General features: G+C 42.9%; 1 protein-coding gene across 21 annotated transcripts in view; it reads right to left on the bottom strand.

The window, feature by feature from the left end:
• Positions 1-20,121, bottom strand: part of Nrg1 (neuregulin 1) — a 1,053,401-nt gene that overhangs the window by 99,907 nt on the left and 933,373 nt on the right. For 4 of the 21 annotated variants that reach the window (XM_063274982.1, XM_017599969.3, XM_017599971.3 and 1 more), the window contains exon 1: positions 5,868-6,759. In XM_063274982.1, coding sequence (XP_063131052.1) covers positions 5,868-6,537 — 670 coding nt within the window. In that variant the 5' untranslated portion in view covers positions 6,538-6,759. 21 annotated transcript variants of the gene reach the window in all.

Raw genomic sequence — 20,121 nt, 5'->3', positions numbered from 1 at the left:
CTTCATCATTCACGTCCTGTGTTTCCTCACTTGGGAAGAAACTTAGTCTTCAAAAGTATTCAGCAAGCCCAGTGCCTTAAGTACCAGATGCCTTATGCATTATTCATATATAACCTGCAAGTGTATACATATATACATACATATATGCATATATACATACACATGCACACATGCATGGACACATCCCCAGTTAAAGGTGCCACACAATAAAGATTGTAGTAGCTGACTTCATTCAGGTCAAGTTAACCACTCTTCATTTAAACTGTGTGCAGACCTAGGTCTTTATACGGGTCGAGAACTCCTAAGTGATGATGAGATGCTATCCTTTCTCTGGGCAATGAAACCCAAAATCCCTTGAAAATGTTATTACTGCTGATGTCCTCTGCAGGCCAAGACAACACATAGGAAATATGAGCAGAATACAGAAATCAAAATCTTTATGGCTGTGAGCTCACTAGAATCAGAAAATAAGCTTCCAACTCGCGTATACTGGAAGAATTATGTGTGCCCTTTCTGTCTTTAGAGAATGTTCTGCTCAAAGGGCCTTGATAGTGCCACAATGGCCACCTGACTTATTTGTTACAGAAGTGGGATTATTATCATCAAATGACAAAGGACATTCATAGACAGATTGATGCTCAGTATATGCCAGGAAGCAAGAGTTAAATGAAGGTCCAGAGAGGGAATGCTAGTGTGAGATAATCTGTGTGTTTAAAAAAGGACAGATGTATCCCAAAATGAGTCCTTGTATTGAAGCAGAGCTTGAGACCCAGGGGAGCCATGATCTCCCTACCACACAGGCATCTAGACATGTACAGTGACAAGCCCACACTGTACCACACAGGCGTCGAGACACGCACAGTGACAAGTCCACAGTGTACACTTAACACACACCTGCTAAAAGGGCAAAGAGGAGGAAATCAGAGGAAGAGACCTGCCATGCTGAACAGGATGAAGATACAAAATGAAAAAGTTGAGCACTAGCTGTGGTCTATTTTATGGCTTACTAGAAAGTTCTGTAGGATCAGTGAGAGCCCGAGCTTTCCGGGGGCACCCAGACAGCCATTAACTTTCTAATGCACTGGTTATTCAATCAGTACAGTCCCTTCCTTCCTGCTTTGAAGGGATGCTACACTGAAGTGTTGCTAAAAGGAAGGGGAAACTAAGAAAGAACTCAGGTGCTTGGCTGAAGGCATAATCACTTTCTGGAAATGCTTAATTGGTGACGGGCACAAAAATATCGCTGAGTCAGCAGAAAAGGCTGCATCAAGCCCAGGGAAGGGAAAGAAGACCGGATGAGGAAGGAAAAGGAAGCTTAGGTTGACTGTTGTAAAAAGAAACACATATGTGCTTTTACTAGTGGGAAACAATGGTTTAAAATGGCATTTGGTATTAAAATGAAATAGCCGTACAAGAAAAGACAGGTAGAGATGTTTAGAACGTAGTGAAATGTTGATGTGTAAAGCCAAATGGTATTGGGCACAGCAATGAGACAGACTCAGAGTTTCGAAGGTGGGATGGAGAATGATTGATCTGGGTATCATAAAGGAATAAGGAGGAAATCTCGGAAGTGCGATATGCAAGGAAGAGGTGAGGCACACAGCCATCTGCTACGTCTTAGAAAACAGCTCACCCTGGGTAACTCAAGCTGTTTCCAGCAGCAAGCCGTACTGATGACCCAGCAGAGAGGGAAAAGACTACCGTGGTAGAAAATTCAATAAAAGCAGAACGGGAAGATGAGAGTAAAATCCAATTTTAGTCATATGACTCCTACATGCTTGGCAAGTGGTCCTGGTCAAAGTACCACCTTAATTTAGTTAATTTAGTTGAATGGCACTTAAAACAATGGAGGTGGTCTTTAGCTCCAAGTCTCAAGCAGGAGGGAGAGATGACAGGAGGAAATAGTTGTGATTGTGGAAGTCTGGTGTGTGTGTGTGTGTATGTGCCTTTGAGTGTGTATGTGTGTGTCTGTGTCTGTACCTTTGAATGTGTATGTGTGTATGTGTGTATGTCTGTATATGTGTAGTGTCTGTGTGAGAGAGTGTGTATTTGTGTGTGTGTGTGTGTGTGTGTGTGTGTGTGTGTGTGTGGCATGTGTACATGTATGCTCATGAATGCACATGATTGAATCACACTTAAAGTCAGGAGCACAGGACACCATATTTTCTGTTGTTTTATGTCACTGAATACTCAGGTTAGGAACTTATGGCAATAGCATTGCATTATACTTTTGATCATTTGACTCAAACTGGCGGCATTTGTCAGCCTCTTGCAATTCTTACTGTCTTCCATTTGAAACAAGTGATGGTTAAGGTGGAGAGAAGTTACTACTAGAAGTGCACTGCTCCAAATGGCCTCCAGTGGTCCAGACGGAGGAGAAGGATCCACTTGAACTAAAACTGGAAGGCGCTTTGAAATCAAGAGAAGAGACTACTTGGGATCGTCAACTCATCATGTTAATCTTGTGCAGAGGGCAGGGTCCAAACAGTCGCGGTGGCCACAATAGTTTTTCAAGCAACCCAGTGAAGATTTAAGACAAAGAAAAACAAATTTGCCCTAAGATAAAAATACCAATAAACTCTTGTCTCCAACAGTCTGCTTTCAAATAGGGTCTAACACCTAAAAAACAATTTCTTTCACAATGGTACCACACTTTCCTGGCTAAAAGCTAATTAATCAGCTCTTTTTCTAGCTACAGAAGCTTCTGACCTCGCCAAAGCCAGTTCTATTCATATAAGTGGAGGACAGAAAAAGTTTTAAAGCTGAGATAAAGAAAAATGTTAATGGCTGAGATTAGGGATACAAAAGACCATATATCAAGCACATGTGAGGCCTTGGGTTTATACTATGCCAACGCGGAGGCAAAAGAGTTTCCAGAATTATGTGACTATATAAAAACTGTAAGATTAATATGACAATATAGCCACTGTGACGAAAAAATATAGAATAAAAAAATGTAAGTGCAGATATTTTCATTCCAGTTTTACAATCAATTTTTAAAGTCTGGTTGTATACTTAATATAGTGAAAACATGAAAAATTGTATTATCTTATAAAAAATCCTACATTTTTGTAATCCTAGATACTCTACCTGCAGGCAATTAAAAAGAATGCTATGTTTTGTCTTTTATTCTAGCAAGCAGAGAGAACTTGTCTTGAAGACAGGGATAATTCTAGTATTTACAATATAAAATCTCAAGGCAGAGCAGTCAATTGGTCTTGGGCCTAAGAGAGCAGACGAAAACGCTATGTCTGTCACTCTTCCAGTTTCTCGGGCTCCAGGATGAAGAAGAATCAATTAGCCCTTCATAGACAATGACCTTGAAGGCCATAGCTCTGTGCTCGAGATGCTGACTATGATGAAATGGAAGAAGATCGGGAAGGGGAGGGTGCCATCTTGAAAGCATGGAGAGCAGGTTTCAGAGGCCATCATGTCAACTGTTAACCAAACCCATAATGGCAAAGCCGATGCCAAACTTACACAGAGAAAGGAAGCCCAGTTCTTTCTGGAGCTAAACTGAACTTTCTCAACTGACCTAGATGAAAAAGGAGACTAGAGATGCCTAACCATTGTCTTCTCCCTTCACATAATGACCACGGCCTTTCTAAACGACAGAAAACCAACCAACGGCAGATTTGCAAACCAACATTCCTGGACTCACGGAGCCTCAGCTGACCGATGCCCAATCTTGCTAAGTCCAAAAAGTTAAGTTGTTCCACATCGAGAACCCTGCAGGTCTATAGCTTTAACCAACTGTCCTCTCCCCCCGCCCATACCCCCCAACTTTTCAAGAGAAAACTGCTTCCCAGACATTGTGCTGGACACATTTCAGAAGGCTGCAGCTGCGCTCAGGCCAGAGGTGGCTTCTGTGAGGCTTTTAAGCAGCAGTAAATCTTCCCTACTTATTGCTAATGCCAAGAAAATCAATGCCTTGGCAACGGAAAAAGAAAAGGGGGGGGGGGAGACAGAGACAGACAGAGATAGACAGAGAGACAGAGACAGGGAGAGAGAAAGATGGACAGACAGATGGGGTGAGTTGGATTAGAATACATAGCCTATGAAAACACTTAGAATTTCCCTTCAAAACCAATTTCTCAAAAGTTCTGAGTGCTCTCTACTGGGGACCTCCTTCAGGGACGTGTGCTGTCTGTTTCTTTGTCTGCTGATCAGATGACAAAATTACAGTTTGCCTGAGGAGTTTCTCAAAGAGCTACCTTAGTGTTCGCCGGGCACTTCGACCAACGCGTTGCACACATTTCAAAGCGTGAAGCTTTCCGTTGAAAACAATAAAGACAAAGAGGTAACCTTGTCTGCCTGTGTGGAGAGCGCTGCCTCTGCAGGATCTGCACTTGCTTTTTATAGCCCATCATTTCATCTGGGTATTATTTCCCGGTCACTTTGCCAGGTGGGGAGAGGCAGCAAAGGCAGAGTCTGTCAGATTTTTAATGATGCTTTGGGGATTTGATGAAAATGCAAAGCAGCGTCTGCATACAGGAGGCTCCTAATGACACCTGGAAAAGCAGGCATCCTTCTGACGCCTTTGCAGGGAAGCTGGAATACGTCAAAGGCTCTTGAATCGCGTGCACACACCAAGTTTTTTTCTTTTTCCCTGAGTTTCTCTAGCACACTGCACAAGTTCATTCTGAACAGTCCTTAGTGTGGAGGGGGTCTTATTTATTCGTCCGTACAGTCTAGAGGCTTGCTTTACTGCAGACTCTCTAACCCTGTAGTGTTTCACACGCGTTGTTGAGAATCGAACTCTCTCAGCTCGGTTTTTTATTCCTACTAAGTAAACTCATCGGTGGTAATAATGAAGAGAGGCAAAGACAGAAACAGGAGACACTAAAAAACATTTCTTTAAATACTGTAGCCAACGTAACAGCTCGGTGCTGACATTTGGAACAATCTGTCATCATTTCATAGCTGCTTTCCATCATAAAGCTAAGGCAATGACCTCTGCACACACCAGTGTTTCATTCGGGGTTGTTTTAATAGCGTGGACTCTTTTCTCCCCCACAGGTTATTAAACCAGGTTTTGTTAACATGATGGGGTTAAGTGACACATGTTCAGGAAAAAAAAAAAAAAGGTACCTTGTCAAGGGTCCTCACAGGGCATCTATTTAAATACTTGATGACAGAAGACAAAATTCATTTAGGAAATTCCCTCTGTGGAGAATTGCAGTCTGTCTTGCACTGAATAAAAAACTGCCTCTGGTAAGTTCTCAGTAACCAAGAGTTACAGCAGTACAGCAATGTGCAGTACAGCAATGGTCTGAGGACAGCAGAGGGAGGACTGTGTCTTCAGACTTGCTGCAGGATCAGAAGCAAACAAGGACAATTCAGAAGTGCAGAGATGTGATGAAGGGACAGGAGGAAGAGCTGGAGAAAGAAGTCAGGCAGCTTGGGGCTCCAGAGAGACAGAGTAGGAAGGGGAAGGGGGAACTAAACTCTCCAGAGGGGCAGGGGACAATACCCGATAATACTTGTTGGCATACAGATATTATATGCCTACTAAAATATTAAGGATGGTCAGATATTAACTTCTAAAACGACCATAAATCAATTGAACATAGCTGACATCCAAAGCCCGACTTAAAGATGCTCGAGGTTCTTGATTGGCAACCTCAGACTTAACAATCTGGCTACATGGAGTTGCTGTTTATAAAACCTGATTCATCCTAGGGGTTTATAAGATTGTTTTATTTTGTTTTTCCCTGTCCTGTGATTCACCAAATAAAACCTCCCGCCCGGTTCAAATGCAGACGCAAAGGAAATAGCTAATCCCCTGGAGAACACCTTCTGGAAGCTCCCGCCCACCCTTTCTTTTTGCCACCAACGTCATCATCTCTCTTTCCCTCACTACTTACAAAGTTTAGGAGCAGTTTGCAGGTTAGTTTCTGTTGTTTGTGGCTGAGTTCCTGACTTGGGTGTTCTCACCTCAGGGGTCCGAGCTGGAGAAGGGAAGGGCGGTGCAGTAGAGTGAAAGGGAGGAAAAGCAGACAGCCGGTTCTTCCGGGTCGGTACTGCTGAAGGTTCAGAGGCCACAGCAGCATGGTCACCTTGTACTGTAACATGAGCCCCAGCTTCAGACTGAGCCTTAGAGACAGGTGAAGTGTATGCCTCAGATGATACCAAAATGGCTGGGGCAGCAGTTGGATCCAGAGAAATCACAGGGTCCTGGCCTAACCCCCCAGGGTCAAGGTGGGTAGGAGAGTCGTATTCAAATATCTTGTCCACAAATACCCACTTCAGGCCAGCAATGCAGAGGCAGAGGCTGACTAGGCAAGCCAGAATGGGAACAATGCAGATCTTCTCGGAGTTGAGACACCCTCTCAGGCGCTCAGCTTCCAGGCACACACAGCAGGGCACCGCCAGGCCCAGGAGTCCAGGGCTTCTCTCATCTTCTGTGTGGGTGTCTGGTATATGTTCCTCCGCTGCCGGAAGCCCATCAAGAGATGGGGCTGCACTCAGCTGAGTGGAGGGGCTGGAGGACCTCCCGCCAGCTACCTCAGACATGTCTGGGGAATAAATCTCCATCGGCTCACCTCCAGAAGGCCTGGCCTCTCTCACAGTGCATTACCACGCAGAGCTCCCCCCAACCAAATGATACAGCATCTTGGAGGGGGAAATCGATAAGGCACCCAAGTCCAAGGCAATTACCCAAAGTACCAGAGCTTAGGAGGAAGCAGGAAAAGGAAAAAGAAAAAGAAAAAGAAAAAGAAAAAAAAAACGAAAAAGAAAGGGCTTCTAGCAACTATGAAATAGAAGTGTACCGAAATATCTTGAGCTGTTGTTTCTGGGACACTTTTTCAGTTCTTTCAAATGCTTCTCCAAACCATGCCGGGTTGGTCAAGAAGGCAGGGGACCAAAATAGGAAGCAAGCTGCCGCCTAGCCGATTAAGTAAACCAGTATCCCAAACTGAAAGGCATGTTTCTCACCTCAAGCGTCTGAAGCTGGTGTCTGCTTAGAGGAAGAAAACAACTGTCATGCAGGAGAAGTAAAAGCAAAAGCAAGACCAGAGGAGGCGGCGGCGGCAGCAGCGGCGGCGGCAGGAGAGGCAGCAGCGACAGTAGCAACAGCATCCTGTCGTGTTAACGCAGCGGCTGAAAGAGGCTGAATCATTACAGAGCAGCAGGTGCCTGCCCTCTGAGCATCGCGGCAAACAGGACCATTGCACAAGGATGCGAGGGCAGGAGGAGCCTGGAGGGGCGGTAACTCCCTTCCCCGCCCTGCTCCACCCCCACCCCCAACCACTCCTCTTTGTCCTTCTTGCGCTCAGTCACTTTTTCCTCTGCAATCTTCCTTCTTCGTAGCTTCTTTCTCTTCTTCCCTCCTCCTCATCCTAAATACATATTCTCCCTCTCTTTCTCTCCTCTCTCCTCTCTCTCCTGTCCTCAACCCCCTCCTTCCCCCAAGTCCCTACTCTACTGCGAGCTGGTCTCTAATAAGTACAGTACACCCAGCAACACAGGTCCACCAGCGAGTTCCTAATTTATCCAATTACAAGGAATAAAGAACAGAGCAAAAGAGAAGCAGCCGGGAACCAGCTAAACTGGGTCTCCCCCCTGGCCTCCCCCTCCCCCTTTCCCACACTCCACCTTGCTTGCTTTCAGTCTTGCTGGCTCTCTTCTTCTCTTCACCCACTGTGGGGTCAGAAAAAGGCAGGGAATCAATGCTGGCAATCTAACAAAGCTGGGATGGAGGGGGTGGGGTGGATGGTGGAGGTGGGACCTTCTGGGTTAAACCTGAGGCTTTGGCAAAGTCTGATCTCTGACTCCTCCCCAGAGAGGTAGGCTTTTCACCAGCAATTTCTTCCTGCCGGCTGCTGATCCGCATTCCTCCCGTAGCCAGTCCTCTAATAAGTTTTGTTCACTCACAGGACTCTTATTCCTTGATTTTTTCAACCAGCAGTTAGAACGCTGTCTTCTCACCATGGACAGCTCTGCTTTCCCCTCTTTTCCTGTGGCTCAAGACTTTGCAATGCCTCCTGCAAACTGCTGAGTGTGCGCTGGGGCAGGGGGGGGGGGGGTGTGGGGGTGTGGGGGTGTGGGGGAAGGGGGAAAAGCCCCAGTGTCTTTCTGCCCTTTACATTTTCGATCCCCTTACTCCACCCAGAGTAGGCTAGAATAGTGTAAACGTTAAAAGGAACACTTAGCTATCTACAGCTTCATTTTCAAATTAGCCTTTCATGTTGACTCCACACTACGGAGGAGGCTTGAATTCCCTGGACACTGTAATATACACCACATCCCCTCGGCTATAATCGGGCTGCCAGGATTGAGAATTTTCTATAACAGTGTGCCTTGTGGTTTAGGTTTCCGTAGCTTTCATTTACAAATAACTTCCATGCAGAATTTCTTTCTTTTTTTTTTTTTTTTTGGATGCTTGCTTGTTTTGTTTTGAGACAGGACTTGAAGGACTGGAAGAACTGGGAGAAACTCACTGTCTGTAAGAGAGAGCCCAGGCCCCAGGGAGCATTCTGTGGTACGTCAGTGTCTGTTCTGTGCAGCCGAACATTTAAGTCACACTTCACTGTGCCTGGACATCCAAATGGCTTCTGAAGAACCATTCTCTTCAACTACATCAATAGGGGGTTCGTACAAACCCACTCTAAATCCATATACCACATCACTATCCTATGCAGACCCAGGTCAAGTGACAGGCAATGCTCAACCCTTAAAGAAATCCGCATTAGACACAATTCATTGTGTGTAGCGCAATGCTACTGCTTTGAGATATATTTAAGCCTTTTTCAGATGGCAGGAGGTAAGAATATTATCGTTTCCTTCCAGATGATATTACTGCACAATTATGAATGATTCAAAGGCCATTAGTATCTTAAACTACATTTTCGGTCCTATCCCTGCCACCAACAAAAGCCTGGCTGGATTTGCATAATTGTAACCAAGCTCACAGGCACAAATGAGTCATCGTAAGTCCACCTCTACACAACCTGCATGTGTGTGCACCAGTATTTTGAAGTTGGTCATATGATCATGTTCTGGCTTCATTGACTTGATGTTAAGAAGACGAAAGTTTTCTTAACGAAGATTCTTGTGATGGACATGAAATTGTATAGAGAAATCATTTCTAAAGCACTTGATACCTAGGATTTTAATTATTCATATTCATGCAAATATTCAAATAAGAGTAGCAACTTGATATACTCAATGATTATAGTTCCTTCAAGGATTACCTTGTCTAATTATATGTGATGCTTTCCAACCTTACATTCAAGTACTGAACAGGAGCTTATCCATAGCCAAGGTCATTTAAATGTCAGCTCCAAGCCTGACAGGTGTGAGGGAACATGGAGGACATAACCCTCAGCTCTGAAAAGGTGTGAGATCACTCCCCCCCATAGCAATTACCCCCAGCCTTACCTCAGTCCCAGAAAAGGTCGCTGGTTCATTCTCCAGTTGTCATATTAACCTTAATCACAGGGAAGGTTGCTGCCGATTCTCTGGCTATCCCATTTAAAACCCTTGTCACTTCTGAGGAAAAGGATCATGTTACCTACAGGCTAGGACAAAACACCAGAGAGGGACTAGGCTCCCAGGACTGTCACAACTATCCTTGGGCTCAGATTACAGGAATCAGACTTGAGGATATATGTTCCCTCCTTAGATGTGCATTTTGTGTACTTTGTGGCTCCTTGTTCCCATTCACCTGCAGAAATCCAGCTTCCTGTAAAACTATTATGGTTTGCTATTCTTTTCTATTAAATTAGAAAATGAATGGAAGAAGGGAAAGGAGGGCAGAAATAAAGGGGAAAAAAAAAAGGAATTCTCCATTACTCTCCCCTAACCAGAGTTGCCTCTAACCCTCCCTCAGATCCCTTTCAGCAATAAAGTAGAAGGAAGCCAGCATTCATGGGGCTACCACTGGACACTTCTTGGGACACAACTTATTGTTTATAGGGAGAGCTTCAAGGGCATACCACTGTTAACCCTGTAAAGTCCACTTTAATGAAACCCAGGAACACCCATTCCCGTGTGCTCTTAGAAACATGAAATGAGACAAAAATCTTACTGCTTTCTAAAACCCTATAATTACCACCTCCTTTGTAACAATCAAAGCTATGTTTATTGAGCTCCACCTATGTGCCAGGAACTCCCAAGTTCATAATACGCATAATGTCTCATCTTCTCTCATCCTTTAAAGTCAGCTCACCTTGAAAATGAAGGGTCAGGTAACTCAGGTAATTTAAGACGGAAATAATTATTAAATGTAAGGGTAAGATTTTAAGAAGGCCAGACTCCTGCTGTTTCTACAAACGAAAATAAAAAGTAAAACAAAACAAAAACCCCAAAACACAGTATTCCTTTTCTTTAAAAATAATACTTATTATGTAATTTTTAATGTGACAGTTCACTGGGAGAATAAAGGAACTAGAATATACGGCCATAAATATAAGACTTTGATGCAAGAAAACTTAAAGGTGTCTGTCTAGTTTCTAAAATAAAATTCCTTAAGTTTTGCCAAGTGACATTCAAAAACTAGTTATAAGGATTAGACATATAAATTCAAAGACTATCTTTTCCTATTTTAAATGGAATGAGTTCTTCCACAGCCTCAGTCTCAGGACTCTTCTGGGGAAGAGATTTCAATTATGTACTGCTGTGAAAGCAACTGTTCTGAAATAGCATTACAACCCCCAACCACTAGGCTGCAGGCTCACTGGTTCAGTTGGGTGCTTCTGCTGCTCCTTTGACACCAACTGGGGCTGCGTTCAGCTCAGGGCACACCGAGGCTAAAGCATTCAAGGTGGCTCACACAGGAAACCAGGCATCAGCCTGGAACACTGTGGATGTCAAATGGTATACTAGTGCGGGGCTTCTCCTCGAGGCTTGACTTTCCTCACAGCATGGTGGTTCTTGATGAGAACCGTCTATCCCCAGAGACAGGAAGCTCAAGCTACCACTCTGGCTCTGGGAGTTGCACAAGATATTATCATTATTCTTAGTTGTTAAGTAGTCATGGTGCCAGCCCAGACTCAGGGCAGTAGTAATACATCTTAGGAGAGAGGGGGATTTAAAAAACGTGCTGCAATCACAACTCACCAATCACTTCAGGCATGGAAGTTAGCGCTAGAAACCAAGTCAGGGTCAAGAGGGGTCACAGAACACAGAATGGATTTGGCAGCACCAAGTCAAATATGCGAGCGTTTCTGATCCACCTTTCCGATACTCTAGCTTCCCTCTCAGCCAGGATCAACGGAGGAAAAAATAAAAAGCACACTACATTATCAACGAAAAGGCTTAAGGCTGGAGATGAAGCTCAGTGAGAGAATGTTTATCTAGCACACAAGTGACCCCAGCTCAATCGCCACAACTTAAACAAAGCAAAGACCAACAATTAAGAGAAAAACCAATCATCCAAAGATCAACCTTTAAATGCCACGGTGAACTGAATACAAGGGAAATAATTTATGTCTGTGCTCATTTCATTTCTGTTTTTATTATCAGATAGCTTTAGGAGGTAGAAGACATTGACAAATGTCGTTTTGCTCTGACCACATAACCCAAACTTATTTTCTCTCCCTTTTGCCTTTATTTTCCCATCTGAAAACGCTTACCAAAGCTCTGATTTTTACCGCTTCGAGAAGAGAGGATTTACTTCACATCATATGATATAGAGCGGTGACCAGAGAAACCTCATTTTGAGACAATCGCAGGCAGAAGCGGTGGATCACCTATTTCTTCGTTAATGAAATGTGAAACTGCTGGGATGCTTTACACGACAGCTCACGGGCCTCAGTGGAGTTTTACAAACTGGCTGCTTTATCAGACCATAACGAGCCAAAAGTCTTTATCAGGCCAAAACATCCCCCAGTCTACAACGGTGCTTCTCAGGCTTTCCCAAAACTCAGGGCTTTGTCATTCTTTCATTCATTCGTTCATTCATTCATTCCTTTGTGCAGCCCAGACTCACCTAGAACCTATCTTGCATCGCACTGAGACTCCAAACTTGCAGAATTCCTCCTGCCCTGCCTTCTCAAGGTCAGGAGTTATAGACATGTGCCACCATACTTGGCTTCCAGTCAGACTTCTTGACAACATCATTTACTACATGCGTTCAGTCACATGTTGTTCTTCAGTTGCAACACACACACACACACACACACACACACACACACACGGATAAGGAGGAAATATCCTGGAAGATCAAAATGATCGATAACTCGATAACTGCTTATCCCAAAAGTAGGCTTGTGAGCTCCCTAGCATTTATTTTGTTTCTTTTTTTTTTTTTTTTATTGCTCATTGAGATGGAACGCCATAGACTTTCCTTCCTTGAATACACCGGCAGGCACTTAACATCCGCCAGTCCGTCTACACTGTCCATGTATTCCCTCACATTTTTTCCTAGTCTCTAACAGTCAGATCACATGCTTCCTTGTAAAGCTTTCTAATTGTCCCAAAATCTGTCTTAAGTGAACATTGATTATTGGCCATCACAGATCTTACCCACGCCGATAGAAGAGTCAGAGAAATATGTATTTGGGTCCCACCCCCCCACCCCCGCCCAGTATTTCACTCTCTCTGCCCAGGGAGAAGGTACCTGATGAACTAAATCTGCACGGTGTTTCACAGGGCAGACGGGGATGGACAGAAAGCCATTTTCTCTCTGGGGCAAGGATGCTGCACCCACTGGGTGCAGGGGATCAAGATGGTGTACATCCCTTTTTCTTATCCACTGGAATGATCTCGGAGAAGAGAACCTTCCTCAATTTCTAAGATGCTTTTGTGAGAGGCTGCACTGTCATCCTGTCGATGGCCTGTAGTTCCCTGTGCTCCCTTTGAAACATGATGATCAATTAGGTCTGGCACGCCTTACCCTTCCTACTCGATTCCAGTAGACAGCCTTGGCTGTAAGGTCATCAGGACAGTTCTCTTCATTATATATAAAAGTTACAATAAGTTCATTTTTAATTTTACAGAGAGATGATGTTGCATTTCCCCATAAATGAAGTGTGCATCTAAGCCCACTTCTGTAGGTGGAATATTTCAGTTTTGATATCGTAAATGAAGAATAATTGTACGTATCTGTGTAGCACAGGGAGATAATTCGAGATAGCATTATTGAAGGCTACCGAATTATCATTTTTGCCTCCACATGATTTCTTTAATATGCATCTTGTTTTCTGTCACTTTCCTTTGAGATTACCGTGAGCATATCTCATACCTCAGTGGAAGTGATGACTATGTAGTGTGACTGCCACAGCGTCATCCACTCTAAAACAGTTAAAGGTACCAAAGGTGACTTTACATTTAGTGAAAAGCTCACCGTAGTTTCAGCTTCTCTATTATTTAATTGTTAACAGCCATTATGTTATTTATGCCTGGGATTACTAGACTAAAGTAATAACACTTTATTGTATAGGTTACCCTTTCTTGTATAAAGGATCAATATATAATGCAGAAGCTGAGGACGCAGCTTTGAGGTAGAGCGCTTATAGCACGTATGAATCCCAGCTCAATCCCAAGCACAGGAAGAAAGGAAAAAAGAAAGCTGCCCTGGGGAAGATGGGTTTGCAGCATTAAATATCTCCCAATTTATGACTCATGCCAACGACTTCAGAAGTACACTGACGGATATAAGGAAAGGATAGATCATTGAGACAATGAGTTCAAAACACCTTTTATGGGAAAAGGTATTATGTCTCTCTGTTTAATTCCATTCCATTTCCCTATTTAGCGTGTTCTGTAACTATGAGCAAAGGAAGGTGGCAGCTGTCTGTCTGCTGTGACTCCTATAAGATTTTTTCCACTTAATCAAATGCACTTACATGCAGAATGTAGGCCATACAAGTTCCCCTATCTGTTTCTACCCATTTCTAGCACCTAGAACATACAGACTGCACAGAAGCACTTAGGAGATATTTTTTAATACACTGATAACAATGCAGTGCTATCTTAGGGAGGGAAGTATAAAACAGTGGGGATGGTCTCCAAGAGCCAGGTACTCCTTATAATGCTCTACCTGGTTGAGTAAATCAAATGATATTAAATGGAAGGGGTAGGAAGAGGGAGCCTGTTTATGATTTTAAAAATAGGGAAAACCTAAAGGAAATATCTCTATGTAAATTCCCTGTGGTATTGTAGCTGGGAGGTCATTTACTTACATTGGCTTAGCCACCTTAAGCACAAATCTTGCTCTTTGGATTTGTCCCTAGGTTCTATGACGTTGCAGGCATGAGGCAGCTTAGCTAGTAGAGACTTTCTGTCTGGGTTTCCCCTTGAGTCTTACGGCGAATGTAACAAAAATATTCAGAGGCAGTTTATCTTTTAAGTGTGTATGTGTGTGCGTGTGTGTGTGTGCGTGCGTGCGTGCGTGCGTGTGTGTGTGTGTGTGTGTGTGTGCATGCGCATGCACACAATCTTACTCAACAAAATAGTACAGAATACATATTAGTCTAGTTGAAGAAGTTTTGGTTAAAAATATGGAGAAAATATATCTGTTAACTAATACCATCTTAATTCAAGCCTGGCAAATTTTCAAACATGGAAGTAATTGAATTTGACTTACACGTAGGAACTAATATTTTTTTGAAAGTTCAGTTCACATAGGAGGCTAGAGAGATGGTTCAGAAGTTAAGGGCATATAATGCTTTTGCTGAGGATCCAACATCCACATAGTGGCTCATAATTGCTTGTAACTCTAGCTCCAGAAGGGATCTGACAAACACATACACACAAACACACTCACGCACATGAATAGGCACACATGTATGCATGCATGTGCACACAGACCCATGTACAAACACACTCACACATACACAGGCCTATGCACGCACACAAACATACACAATAAAACACACTCATACACAAGTAAAAACATGCAGACACATACACACACACTTTAAAAAAATGGTTCAGAACAACAACAAAACCTGGACTACTTAATGATTTGAGCCTTAGACCCTGGCTCAAAAAAATGAAAACAAGCCATCAAGGTATGGCGGTGCATGACTTTAATCCCAACACTTGAGAGCCAGAAGTGGGCGGGGCTCTGTGAGTTCAAGGCCAGCCTGGTCTGCAGAGTGAGTTCCAGGATAGTCGGGGCTACTTAGAGAAACCTGTCTCGGGAAAAAAAAAAAAAAAAAAAAAAAAACCTAACTATTAAAAACAAATAACAGCAAAACACTGATTTTTGGGTTGCTTTATGAAATGATTACTAAATAATCAGAAATTCAGGTAATGGAACACACCGTTTTGTTTATAGTGAATGCTATGGAAATGTGTGTTCATTTGATCCTCGCTTAAAATAGAAGCACATGAAGAGAGCCCTGTGTTACTCTGAAGACGAAACTTCACCCAAACCTGTGCATGTAAGAAATCATGCAGTGTGCATGTCTGGGGTAAAGCAAACCCAGGGAGGGCATCACCTAGTGTCATACGTTTTACAATGATCCGTACATCTAAAGATGAAAGACACTGGACAAAGGAACTATCCTGTAGTTTACAATTCAATTAAAGTCTCTGGCGGCGTTCTCTCTCCTGGGTGCTGATCCAAAAGGGGATGTCAAGTTGTGCCAAAGGGGAGGGAAGCTGAAATACATACGTAGCTTCCAGAACTGATTTTGCATTCCGAGTGAGTCAACCAACTGGCAGTGTTTCTCTTGTAAGGTCACAGCATTATGGGGGACATGGAAACCGAAGTCTACATTTAAAAGGAAATGCCAGGTTCATCTTCTATTGCCACTCCTGGGTCCAAGGGGGTAGAGACTTTCTCTTCGTTCTTTCAATTTTCATTATTTTAAAAGGTATGAATTTGAAAGGCATAAGGTAAAATATCTTATAATTTGACCTCAGCGTCTTCCTTTACATATAATAATATAGGATTGCTAGAATCAGACCGGTTTAAGAATAATTTCTTTTATTGTTTCAGAAGTTATTTGGACTGGAAAAAAAATGGAAGCTTATTACAAAGTCCCTGAGTAATCTCAACCCTAATTAGATTTAAATGTTTTACTGACAGAAGTTGGAGTTTGCTCATCAATTTTATTTTATTTTATTTTGTGCCAGAAAAATACATTCTCAGACAGAAAAAATGCCTACCTATAGTCTCTTGGAAATTCATCCCAGTGTCAGCCATTAGGGTCTAAGCCTACCAACTACTATTGCGGCCATGCCAGTCAATGCCAGCTTTTAAAAAGAAATCCCAGCTTGACCCTTCACAAGAATTGCTTCTACATCGGCTTGCTATGCAATGCCTGCATGACACCATGTGGGCACAACTCCCTTTTCTAGAAGGAACTCAGAGACTGCAATTCCTAGCTAGATCTAAGCTTTTGACAGTATTTCGTAAGCTACGAGGTGCAGAAGGTGTGAGCTATAGCACGCAGGAACCTTCCCTGAGGACAGGCTGGAGACTAGAAATCAGTAACTAATGTGAACATTACAAACTAACTGTCCTTGAAGGAGGAAGGGTAGACTCCAAGGGAAGGGGACCTCAGGGAAGAAAACTGTCACCTCAGAACAGAAGCCATCACACAGTGGATCAAACACTAGGTCTCCCTAGAACTAACCGCAGCTGAGAACTGGACAGGGCTATGTCTTCTTTGAACTTGGAGAACAGTCAGACTGGGAGGGGCAGGAGACAAGGGAGCAGGAAAAAGACGCATCTGATGACTGACTTACTCTGAAATATGACAACAAGAAAACCAGAGCTATGGCAGTGTGTTACATCTCTTCTCTGATGTAGACCCAAGCTTACATATTTACATATTCCTCCCAAGGCTACATGATATACATACCACGCATACTGGGGACTTGCAAAAAATGAAAAAAAGTTGTTGGATTGATCAGTACATTTAATAAAGCAAATATAGGAAATATTAGTCACAAAATCCAAATATTTGGATTAATGCCTAATTCGTTCAAATAGTAGTAATGAAATACTGAGACCCTTAAAGACATTCTCGTGGCAGGTTTTCCCCCACATCCATGCAACAGAAAAAACCCAGCATATTTGTTATGAAGACTCATATACTTATATCAGAGAAATAAAAATGTTCTACTAAATCCACTCTGGGTAAACTAAGACAAGCCCCTTTCCTTCCTCAATCATCGTAGCCCCTCAACTACACCCCCATCCCCTCCCTCTTCACTAATATAAAAATTATAGCTAAAGTTAAGATTCACATAACTTGGACCATTTTCTAATGGCAATGGAGGATATGACAGACCATTAATTACTACAGAATTAAGAGCTTTTTCTGGAACCTTACCTCCACCCAGTACCAGTTATTTATTGAGAATGCAAATGCAATATTTCAATTACCAGAGAACTCGGTGTGAATAGGGAAGGCATTAGGTTCACACTGCTGACGAAACCAGAAGGACAGCAAGCTCTTGCTGAGCAAATGAGTTGTTCACACCATCCTAAGGCAAACATGGAATGCTTGTGTAACTGCTGACAGCCAGTTGGTTGACAAACACCACAGGCCGCAGGTCCCTCTCCCTGAAGGTGATTTCTACCCAGTTATGTTCATACATATTGCTGAAATTATTAAATATCCATAATGCTGTCTGTGCAAAGCCCCTCTAAAGTGTCTGCATTTAACTGAATCATATCGCCGACAGCAAGAGGCCTCCATGGCCACTGAAGCTCGCGGAGAAGGGACTTTTATACATCACCACAGTGCAGCGAGCCCGACCATATACTTCTTTTGTCTTCATACGCCTCCCATAAGAAAGAATTGGTTTGAATTAAGTGGTTCAAAGGCATCTAGATGGGCTTGTAAATCTTTCAGGGTGCTTCTCAAAACCTTCCAATCCCGTTTGCTATGACTTACTTCCCGGAGTTCTGACAAATTACCTGTCTCCAAGTTAAATCTCCTCATGACAGATTAGGAGCCTGGATTTAGCTGACTCACACCATGGCTTTTCTAAGTGCCCACTGGTAGGGACTCTCTGGGACTAACGGCATCTAGATGTTCTCTATGTACAATTGGACACCATGCTTCTCCTATATCTTCAACCCCTCCCCGCAAAAACAAACAAAAAAAAATACAAAACAAAATTCAAAGGCAAAAGCTGGGGCTGAGAACCATGAAGGTCTCTCAAAGTTAAGTTGCTATTCATGCATACCCTGATCACCAAGAAAGTACAGAGGAAAATGCTAGAAATTAGCCAAGCTTCTAAGGTATCTACACATCCAGTGGAAGGAAAGACCAAACAGCAGAGCCACCAGAAAGATGGATAGAGGTAGGTAGACTTCTGAGGGAAGGCGAATTTTACAATCACCTCCAGCTGGAGAAAAATAAATAAATGTGTTGAATGAGAACAAAAATACCAGAAAATCGGGGCTGGATGCTTTCAGTTTTCCAACTCATTCTGAAACAGCATTTCTGTAATTCAGCCAACATTCAGTAACTAATTAAGAAATTGGAAGCTCGGCACTTAAAACGATTTTCTTTTTGTAAGTCAGCAGGGAGGAAAATTGAGAAACTTCAGGATAACCCTGATTTCCAAAAGCAGATTTCAGATTTTAAGTTCATACATTACATGTAATAAAAACAGATTGTGTTTCCAAAAAGCTGAAATAAATGTGCATTGACTGTGTGGTCTATGCCCCACATGTTTCGTGGCAGGCATTGTGTTGGGCTGTGTGGATGTGGCTGCAGAAAGTTAAAAGAATCCTCCTATGTGAAAGGATAGAGACTGCATAAGTCAGTGTACGGCCACACGGGGTCACCTTACAGGATAGAAGAGAAAGCCAAGTGGAGATGAGAAGTCCAGATACTATAGTAAGTCCTTGAAATCATCTTAGCCTGTAGAACAAGTGATACCATTCCCACTTTATAGATGGGGGAAAAAAGAAAGGTTAGAGAGGATACGAAGACCACATAGCTAGGAAGCCATGAGTCTGAGACCTAGGCCGTGTGACTTCAGAGCCCTATCCCTCTACTGAACCAACACTTTATGCCACGTGAAAAGTGTCCACGCAAGAATACTCTTAGAAAACAACCATCAATTAATCAACTACACAAAAATGGTTGTTGTTGAGTGCTCCAGTCAAATCTTAAGTTGGACAAACATACATACATACATACATACATACATACATACATACATACGTGTGTATGTGTGTGTGTCTGTGTGTGTGTCTGTGTGTGTGTGTCTATGTGTCTCTGTGTGTGTGTCTGTGTGTGTGTGTCTATGTGTCTCTGTGTGTGTGTCTATGTGTGTGTCTGTATGTGTGTGTGTGTGTCTGTGTGTGTGTGTGTAAGGAGAGGTGGACACCAGAACAAACATGATGCTAAGAACACACATGCTCACATCCGTGTAACTGCTGCCTTGCTCAGATTCACTTCTTTGTGCAGTGCTGTGCCCATTTCGAACATAAGGACTTCATTTCCAGCACTAGGCATCTATTTAACTTAAGTCCTGTTCGACTTATTCTGGTCGTGATAAAAGCAACACATTTTAGTAATATTGGCAGTAAGTACATGAACCAAAATATCCTACACCGGCTCTCATGAGGGTCCCCCCTTGCAGGTTTCTTCTAACAATAAGATGAGCCATACATCGAAAACTCCACAGAAAAATTCAATCTCTTAAGTCCCACCCGCCCCCCAAAAAAATTGAATCAGAGTATCTGAATACACTGGACAAATTCACTAAGTTAGAAATTTCTCAAATTAGCTGGGGGGTGGGGGTGGTGCAAACATTTTAACCCAGCACTCAGGAGGCAGAGGCAGATGGATCTCTGAGTTGGAGGTCACCATGGTCTATAGAGTGAGTTCCAAGATAGCCAGGGCTACCCAGAGAAACTTGTGTTGAAAAACAATAATAATATCAATTATCCAATTAAACTGATAAGGGATGTGGTAGTTAGTAAATGTCTGTGTGTGTGTGGCCACATGGTTTTTTTCCACTGATTTTCTTAAATACATTCACATTCACATTCACATTCTCATTCTCTCTCTCTCTCTCTCTCTCTCTCTCTCTCTCTCTCTCTCTCTCTCTCTCTCTCTCTTTTCCCTAAGTTTTCTCAGACTCTTTCCAGCTTGAGGTTTTCCTTCATTCATTCACTCACCCATTCATTCTTCATTCACTCATCCATTTACTCAACGCTCATTCTGCAAATGCTTACTAGAATCAGGCTTC

The sequence above is a fragment of the Rattus norvegicus genome, chromosome 16, assembly GCF_036323735.1.
Source record: "Rattus norvegicus strain BN/NHsdMcwi chromosome 16, GRCr8, whole genome shotgun sequence".
NCBI lineage: Eukaryota > Metazoa > Chordata > Mammalia > Rodentia > Muridae > Rattus > Rattus norvegicus.
The sequence above is the reverse complement of the archived record's forward strand: the minus strand, read 5'-3'. Positions and strand labels throughout refer to the sequence as shown.